The sequence below is a fragment of the Pholcus phalangioides genome, unplaced genomic scaffold (assembly GCF_987345545.1).
Source record: "Pholcus phalangioides strain wild (caught in Gottingen) unplaced genomic scaffold, Ppha-v1.0 ptg000027l_1, whole genome shotgun sequence".
Classification (NCBI taxonomy): Eukaryota; Metazoa; Arthropoda; class Arachnida; order Araneae; family Pholcidae; genus Pholcus; species Pholcus phalangioides.
This window is the reverse complement of record NW_028301617.1, coordinates 12,899,819-12,909,372: the sequence shown is the minus strand read 5'-3', so window position 1 is coordinate 12,909,372 and position 9,554 is coordinate 12,899,819. Positions and strand designations below refer to the sequence as shown.

Sequence of the window (9,554 nt, the reverse complement as noted above, 5' to 3'; positions counted from 1 at the left end):
TTAATTTTCTCGGGTCACTTGATACAATCACAAACAAAAAACGAATATGATGATTCCAATGAAAAAGTTCATAACATGTTAAGTATCTAGCATTAATGAATTCGAAATGAGACGTTTTGTGTGTCCATATTTTTTGAATATAGAAAAAACAACATTGGTTTCTTTTGTAGCATAGGCGGAGATAGACTTGGAAGTCTGTGGGGGGGGGGGGGCACGATGATGATGTGAATTCATATATGCTATATGCATATATACATTAGATCAGTCAACTTCACCTTTGACGCTGTGAGATACACCCCCCGTATCTCCGCCCATGTTTAGTAATAATGTATTGAGATAATTTAGTTTCCATGTCATATGATAGATTCACAGAAATAAATAAGGGGAAAAAAAGCATTCATTTTATTTTGAAAGTAGATTTTGGAATTCTTAATTGAATTCTTTCATTTACTTATTCTTTCCCAATTCAGAGGTTCTAGATTGTCCTTTCAGCATTTTACATAGAAATCTGTCCCAGAAATCAGTTCATATTAATCGAATGTCTTTTTTGAGCGCTTGCAAAAGGTATGAAATTCGTAATGCAATCAAATAGTGAACCCAAAATGGGTTTTCTTCTCTGTGTCTTAGTAACCTAAACTTCAGTTATAATGAAAAATAATCACTCAGCCAATTGAAAACCATTATATCTTAAATGATTGTATTAACTCATGGAATGCGTTCTATTCAAATATTCAAGTTCTTTAAGAGTTTCAATTACATGTATTGATCGCCCTCAAAGCTGAATATGCCGAAATCTGCAACGTATGTTACAGAACAATCAGTGCTACTGCAGAACAATCTGGAAGAGTTTTAGGAAAACTGTAAAAAAACACTTGGAGATTTTTACAGCTGAACATATATATTTCCAGTCAGCTGAGGGCTTGTTGCAAAACATTCTGATTTGGGGGGTTGATCGTGTGGAAGAGGGGCAGGTTCTTCCACTGAAATAATGTAAGACATACTTTTATGCTTAGCATTTGCTTGACGCTAGCAATCATTTCATTTGAACTCCCTTCAGCATGAATAAAATTGTGCTCTTTCAAATGCGAGAGCTGGTTGAAATTTCTCAGAACAAAAATCGCATTCGGGTGACTCCTCTCCCTTGCAGACTTTTTTGTGTTGGTTAACACTGCAATGGTCCAAAGAAGTTTTACAACAGATATCACACTCATGTGACTTCTCTCCAGGGACCACTCTGCATGGGACTACCCGAGCATGGCCCAGGAGCTTCATGAAAATGAGACCTGGATAAAAAATTTTGAAAGTAAATATGTCTCTTCAGGTTGGGGGACTCAGATAAATCACTTAGCTCAGGGCGCTTAAGATGGTCCTGCTTCTCCCCAGTGTGGATTCTTCTGTGTACGTTTAAATTGCCCACTCGAGAAAATGTATTACCACAGATTTCACACTCATGTGGCTTCTCCCCAGTGTGGACTCTTTTATGCATGTTTAAATCATTTACTCGAGAGAATGCTTTATTGCATACGTCACACTCATGTGGCTTTTCGCCTGTGTGGATTCTTTTGTGCATGTTTACATCACTCATTCGAAAGAATTTTTTACCACATATGTCACATTCGTGTGGCCTCTCTCCCGAGTGGACTCTTTTGTGCGTGTTTAAATAACTTGCGCGAGAGTATGTTTTACCACAGATATCACACTCATGTGGCTTCTCACCCGTGTGGACTCTTTTATGAATATTTAAACTGCAACTTTGAGAAAATGTTTTATGACAGACTTCACACTCGTATGGCTTCTCTCTCGTGTGGACTCTATGGTGCAATTTTAAATGGACCAGTTGAGAAAATGTTTTACCACAGATTTTGCACTCGTGTGGCTTTTCGCCTGTGTGGACCTTTTTATGAATGTTTAAACTGCAAGTTTGAGAAAATGTTTTATGACACACTTCACACTCGTGTGGCTTCTCTCTAGTGTGGACTCTATGGTGCAATTTTAAATGGACCAGTTGCGAAAATGCTTTGCCACAGATTTCACACTGGTGAGGCTTTTCTTTAGTGTGCACTCTTATGTGCACGTTCAAATTGCTGCTGCTAGAAAACATTTTATGACAGACATCACATTCATGGGGCTTCTCTCCGTTATGGACCATGTAGTGTGATTTTAGATCGTCTACTCGAAAAAATGTTTTACCACAGATTTTACACTCCAGTGGTTGCTCTCCCGTGTGCATGTTCAAATCGCTGCTGCTAGAAAACATTTTATTGCAGACATCACACTTGTGTATCTTCTCTCGAGTATGGACTTTTTGTTTTGGTTAGAGAGAATCGGTTTTATCACAATTATCATATGCATACAGCTTCTTGCATGTGTGAATTGTGTGTGCCTGTTTAAAGTATCAATTCAAGAAAACAATCTTCCACAGACACTGCAGTTTCATTTCTGTGTGTCTTTTTTATAATGATTTTAATTGCTGATTTGTGAAAATGGTTTATCGCACATATAACAATAGGTGTTTTTTTAGTATGAACATTTCAGTCCAATATCTTTATAGACACTAGTCATTCTCTTTCATCAATGTTTTTCTGCAGCACTGACTCTTATGTAAGTTTTCTTCACAAAGAAGTCAATCAGGAAGTATGGATTGTGTCTAAATTGAAACAAAACTGGCATTGATATAATCTACATCATCCTTGTTATGCAATCTCACAGATGATTCATCCATACTCCTAAAGATGTGTTTGAATGTAGAGCAGACTACCAAATCTGTTATAATTTCTTTGATTCTTGTGAAGTCTGATGTTTTTCCAAAATACTCTTTTTGGAAAAGAGAGGTCAAAAAGATGCTTGAAATCATCTTTCAAATTATCTTTCCAAAATTATCCTCTTGTGAAGATTTGGTTGTTTTAGCCTGTAGATTATGATGAGAATCTTCCATTATCTCTCTCTCTCTCTCTGCAAAAGAAAAAGTATCGTTATTACGAAGTCTAAATCTATTTCAATCAAGGTGGGCAAGGTTTTAAAGTGTATGATATTTACCACAGTGTTTACAGCACTCTCAAAAACCATACATAAAAATGCTTACCATATTTTATGATTTTTTTAGCTTTAAGTTTGGAAAAAAATTTATTATAGAAGATATTTTTTATTCATCATAGAGAAAATTAAATTTATTTTCATTCTCATCTGATATATCATAATAAGCCATATCAACTAGTTCATTATCATCATTAAAGTCATTCTTATCGTAAATTTCATCATTCTCAGTACCATCCATATTGTTGCTCATGCCGCACTTTTGAAAGGCATTTACAATCATTTCTTTATTCACACGATTTCGCAACTTCTCTTCACCCAACTTAAAACTTTATTAATTGTTGGCTTCCCGACTTTTCTTGTTAATGTTCGGTTGGAGTCAACATCTTGCATTTGCTTCATTCCTTTATCATAAATGTGTCGAAAGGTTTGTTGATACTGGCATCCAGAGATTGAAGTTGCCTTGTAAGGCAAAAAAATATGTTATGGCATATAGTCCACATCAGTTTATCGTTCACAACAATCACATTATCTGCACTAAACACGTGGCTTGTGGTGCTACAAGTAATGAAGATTTGAGTTTCAAGGAATTGAGTAATTTGTTAATATCTGTAATACTATCCATGTTCCATGTATAAGACTCCCCCCCCCCCCATTTTTTACAAAAAAGGAGTTTGGAGGGGTAGATGACTTTGCTTAATACTCAAAAAAATCACTAACGAATAAGGCAAATATCAGGAAATGCTAAAACTCCTTATTCGACACCCATAGTGTGTCAAAATGCATAAGGAGTTTTAGTATTTCTTGGTATTTGCCTTATTCATTGGTGATTTTTTGAGTAAAAAAGGAGTTCCTTATACACTTCAAAATACAGTAATCCAAACATTTATATATGACTGATATCACTTTATTATACAGATTTTATCAGCTCAAAACCATTAACTTGGCAAAAGTGCTAACGAAACATCAAAGAAAAAAATCAAATGGCACTTTCAGAGAATAAAATTTTCTGGTAGATTTTATATCTAGACCAATGATTCTCAATTTGGGGCAATTTGAGTTTTTCTATGAAAGTTTGGACCCTTCCGAACTCCCTTCATTTTTTTTATAGCAGTTAAAATTTTTAATCTTTTAACGATTTTTTGATGACTTCTTGATTTTATTTTTCTATTGCAGTTCAAGGGGTTTGACTAAAGGTTCTTAGTGTCTTGTGTTCCACGGAAATTTGCGCCAGTAAGATAAAATCCACGGATGCCTGGTACCAATAAAATGAAGAAATATGAAGGCCGCAAACTCTTTAAAAAATAATATTCTGTGCATAGTAATGTAGAAACAATGAGTTGTTTTCTTATTCAAGCTTACAGACCTCCTAAAGCCTCTCAGAGGACCCCGATTAAGAATCACTGCTTTTGACTAAGTGAAAGTAGATAGAAATTAGGGGGAAGGGGTGTAAAGGCCCATCGTTTTAAAATTCAAAGAACCAAAGCAAAAAATAATGGTTCTCACAATTTGAAAAAAAAAAAAAAACTTTCTTATGGAACTATGAAGTTTCACCTGGGGGGGGGGGGGGGGTGGGGGGTTCCCTGACAAAAGTACAGTGGACATAAGGATTTCAGAGAATATATGGTGATGCATGGTTTAAAAAAGGTTGGGAACCACTGATCTAGACCAGTTGAGTGCAAATTTTTCAGTCTCCAAACCAGATATGCAGTATTTCTATTGTTCGTGGACCAGCCAAACTTGTATGTATAGTGTGATCATATGACATTTATTTTACGGGACATTTCCTTAAATTTGGAGATCCCAATATTTTATAAAATTTCCTATTTTCTCTGTTATTTCCAAAGAGGCTGACTTGAATTTCTGAAATGAAGAGATTTTTCATGGCTTTGTCATAATTATCGAAACATAGTTTACATCATAATTAATTTCAGTCATACATAAACAAATTCATCTCGCATATTTGTCAAATATATACAACTGGTTAACCACACAAATTTCCCCCCACTGCGTGTTGTAGAATCTCCCTACTTCACGCCATCTGTGATTTTTTCAACAATTTTAGTGATAGTTGGCAACTTTATTTGCCTTTAAAATTTTTTGGCTATAATTAGCAACTTGAATTGCATTTGACAATTTTTTATGATAATTTTGTGTACATGTATGGATCCCAATTTTCTGTTTCTTATATTTTTATGGAGGAAATAAGGTCATCTTAAAAATTTATAGTGTTGTGTTGATTGATACTTTTCTACGAGAAAACCTTTGGTGGGCCATAGTTAATAATCTAGACAGTGTTTCAATCTGTTTCTGGCACCTTTCAAGCCTTTGTATCGAAAAGAAAAGGCCACTGTTTTTATGTCATATTTTGTCAATTTGAGGTTCCGGACACTTTTGGATCCATTATCATCTTCAAAAACTGCTCCAGAGTTTCGACGTTCAAAAAGGATGACATATCATTGTTTCTATTCTCGCTGAACGGCAACTCAAATTGACAAAGGTCCCTGAAGAATTTGAGGCATCCCACCTCATCACAGTTCTGCCGAGTACTGTGGCATAGCTCATCGCAAGAGAATCTGAAGATAAAGCATCTGATTATCAACATGTAAAAGGGGTAATCCTGAAACATTTCCGATTATCTGTCAAAAAATTACACCAACCGTTTGCTACTCACAAGAAATCAAAAGACAGTACTTGGCGTGACTACTATTTTGAGTTCAGGTCATTCTTCGAGAACTGGTTAACTGCATCATAACTTTCCATGGTTTAAAGGATTTGATCATCACAGACCAGATAAAAAAGAAAGTCCCTCTTGAATGCAAAGAGAATATAATGGATGAGTGGACAGACGAAATCTCACCCACTGTTCTCGCCGATAAACTGGATGCCTATGACAATATCAGAAGTGTTTTCAACAGAAACAATTTTTCGAATAAACCTGAACAAGTTCATAAAACTACGCAACCCAAAAAATCTGTACCTTTTCATGACAAATTTTCTATCATTTGCTATGGATGTCGTATGCCAGGGTTCATCAAAGCAAAATGTCCAAATTACTTTCTATTGACTGTGAAATCTGCAAACAGTTATTTTGTACAGCTGTCAACCCACAGAGGTTTGGGTATCACTGCCACTGATGGAAATCGAAGTATGTGAAGGTTGGGTACTGATATGCATTGACACAGGTACGACATGCTCGGTTGCGGGGGAACTATTATACAGGCTTTTCCTAAGAAAAACATACCTATGAACAGTACCGCCACCACCACTATTTCTCTATCTAATGGTACTCAATCTATAAAATGTAAATACCTGTACGCATTGGAAATCAAACTGTCAATACTACCTTTTTGGTGTTACCAGAAGCAAAGGGATCATTGCTGGGATTGGACTTCTTGATGGCAGCAGGCGTCGCTGTGGATCTGAAGAAGAAATGTTGGTTTTTCAGTGACACTCTCCATTGCCAATTCTCACTCCACAAGTTCCAGCGGCTGATTGTGCAGTATCGGAATCAGTGGACATCATGCATCCATACCGATTGCGTGTTGATGAGGGAAGAGATCTGTTTCCCAAACAAAAGCGTCAACTTAGCGCCCTGCTAAGCAAACATCAGGATGTCTTTAAACCAGGGGGAGAGCCTACTCCATTCGTTCAACATTATATCAACACTGGAAATAGCCCACAACAGCTGTTCTTCTGTACAGAATGTCTCCAGCAAAGAAAGAGTTGCTATGGAAAGAGAATTGGATACACTCCTCAATCAAGGTATTAACAAAGAATGTGATTCTCCATTTGCTGCCCCAGTGGTATTGGTCCCAGAGCCTAATGGAAGTGTCTGACTATGCGTTGACTATCGTAAGCTTAATGCGAATACTATCCCAGATAAATACCCTGTCAAGTCTTGTATAGGCTTTTCGGATATTTTTTATAATTATTATTTTTCTGTTCATGTGAGTGGCAACAGTTAGTTTGTCAAGCTGGCAAGACCAGTCCAGTCTTGTTGTGTTCCTTTGAAAAGATGTAAATAAAAACACGTTAAGTTTTTGTCGCTCTTCAAATTAATAATTGAACCCGCGATGCTGGTAGCAGTTAATTTCCCCGGCCAGCACGTTTTCGAACTGAACATACCTATTGCCTAGAATGGACGATCTGCTTCACAGTGCTAAGCATACATCTTTCATGAGTTAATGGACTTGAAGTCTGAATATCATCAGGTTAGTGTGTTCCTACCAGACTGAGATAAAACAGCATTCGTATGTCCATTTGGTATGTACCATTTTTACGCATGCCTTTTGGACTTCAGAATACCCTGGCAACATTCCAACGACTCATTGATATACTTTTCGTCAAGGGCTGTAGGATGTTGATATTCTTGCGTATTTGGACGATATCATTGTTTTATCATCCATATTTGATAATCATCTCAGTGATTTGCAATCTGTTTTTGATCGGCTTAAATCCTTTAAGCCTCCCCCCTCGGGGGAGGCCGAAGTGCTTACGTTGCTTCTTGCGACATAGCCTGGGTGTCTCGCGGTTTCTCCAGTCGTTTCTAGTCTTGCTCTTGGTATCATCGTTTCATTCCAAATTTTGTGGACATGTCAAGACCCTTGAATAACCTCATAAAGAAGAAAGCCATTTGGAAATGATAAGGCTGAAGAACAATTCTCCGAGACCCTCAAAAACTCTCTGGTGACTTCTCCAGTACTGAAGCAAGATGATGAAACTAAGCAGTTCGTTATCTGCACAGATGCCAGCTCCTATGAATTAGCTGCGTGTTACTGCAAGGAGAAGCACAGGGGAAGAACATCCTATTGAATACACAAGTAGATTGTTGAATGCTGCAGAAAAGAACTATTTCACTATCGAGAGGGCAGTTGTATGGGCATTGGGTAAGTTCAGAGGATACATAGAAGACGCCGAGATCCACATTGTTCCAGATCACCAGAACCTAAAGTGGCTAATGAACTTGCCATGTGGTAAACCCGCTAGGTGGGCTTTGCTCATATAGGCTCACAATCTGAAAATAGATTACATACCAGGTAGGACAAATGTACTCATGGAGGTTTGTTAGAATGCAATTGCACTCAAGGGCAACTGGGGATAAAATCTCTACCAACACAGGACCCATTTTTGTTGTGCCAAAATGGAAAAAAACTTCTGTTTCATATTCGAAGGAACAGCAAGATTTTATGTTTATTTCTTTTTGTACTTTCACCTCAGATTTGACTCCTCTTCTAGAGTGTTTCTGGAGTGATAAAGTGCATGGAATCAGGGCCGTAATTGGTTTCTCTGCCGCCTGGGGCAAGCATTATTTTGCCACCCCCACAACTTTAAAATTCAATAACTTTGTAACATGTTCTTTGTTTCTCTTAAAACTGCCACCCCCCCCCCCCCCGTTTCAGCCCTGCATGAAATGCAGGGAAAACATGAAGCGTTAAAGAGTTTTCCTTCATTCTTTTTATTTTCCACAGAACAAAAGAAAAAAAAAGCTGTCCAATAGTGCCTGGAAATGAAAAGAGTTCAAGTGTGTGTGTTTTATCATGACCGAAATCGGTATATATACTGTATGTATATATAGGTTCATTTTCATAAAAAACCGCATATACTTGTAATTTCTTTTCCTTATCTTGGTCATTTCACACATACAGTATTTTGTGCGGTAATTCTTTTTAAATACCAAAAAAAGTTATTTTCTACTAATGCATATCTAACTTTTCAACTTGTTTCGGCACATCCTATTATTTTTTACCCTGTAAAATTGAACAGGCCGCACTGCCCCACGACCACCACTGCCTATACGAATGGATTAGCCAACAGGGGCTTCGAATGCACCAGAAATGGCGGAATAGCTTCGGTATAGGGGACACGCCAAGTTGGCGACTTTTTTTCCGGCGATAAGTTGCCAGCGTTGGCGCGCTCTGGTTTGTTGCTGTTCTGCTGGGTTGTCGTTCCAGAATATTCGAAGAATTCTGCGAGGCAGTGGCGCTGGTGCTTGTTTTTCCGTGTTTCTAGCGCGTCTTATTCTATGTATGTAATATTCTATGTATTAAAAACTTTTAATATTCAGCTGAAGAGAAACCTCCAAAATAATACATTAAAACGGTGCTACACGCATATACTGACCTGCAATTGAACTTCACCCCACGGGTGAATTCGCCCACGGAATTAGTGAATTCAACGAAGAAGGGATCCTAATTATATCCCTTGATGACCGGTAATGGCCGTTTAACGGTCAAAATCAGCGAGAGCACGATCTCAACACTTTAAGTAAACATTGTCCACAGAGATGGGAACAACTCTCGCGACGTAAACAAACTGTGAAGTTCGTAGTAGTTGTCGTTTTAGTGGATTTTTTTTTTTTTAATTACTTTGTCTTTTTTCGAGCATTTCTGACCATGATACACATTTGACATATTTTTTGTCATGACCAACATATTTATGCATCGTGAAATACATTTTTATTCATTAAGCCGGGTTTTCCTAGGAATAGGTTTGTTGCGCAGCGTGAACCGAATTAGACT

The 9,554-nt window shown here is 37.4% G+C and overlaps 1 protein-coding gene across 2 annotated transcripts; it reads right to left on the bottom strand.

Moving 5' to 3' along the window:
- LOC149068467 (uncharacterized) lies at positions 1-9,343 on the bottom strand. 2 transcript variants are annotated; one of them, XM_089251949.1, is made up of 2 exons: positions 9,157-9,343; positions 1-2,952 (listed from the first exon to the last, which is right to left on the bottom strand). In XM_089251949.1, the coding sequence occupies exon 2, from the start codon at positions 2,255-2,257 to the stop codon at positions 1,208-1,210; it is 1,050 nt and encodes a 349-aa protein (XP_089108075.1). In that variant the 5' UTR covers positions 2,258-2,952; positions 9,157-9,343; the 3' UTR covers positions 1-1,207. The 2 variants fall into 2 exon arrangements, with proteins under 2 accessions (XP_089108075.1, XP_089108076.1); XM_089251950.1 differs by having other exon boundaries at positions 1-2,946.
- Positions 9,344-9,554: the final 211 nt, after the last annotated feature.

Excerpts from the sequence above, each read along its gene's own strand:
- LOC149068467 (XM_089251949.1), bottom strand. The coding sequence starts at position 2,257 with ATGTTTTCTAGCAGCAGCGATTTGAACATGCACACGGGAGAGCAACCA.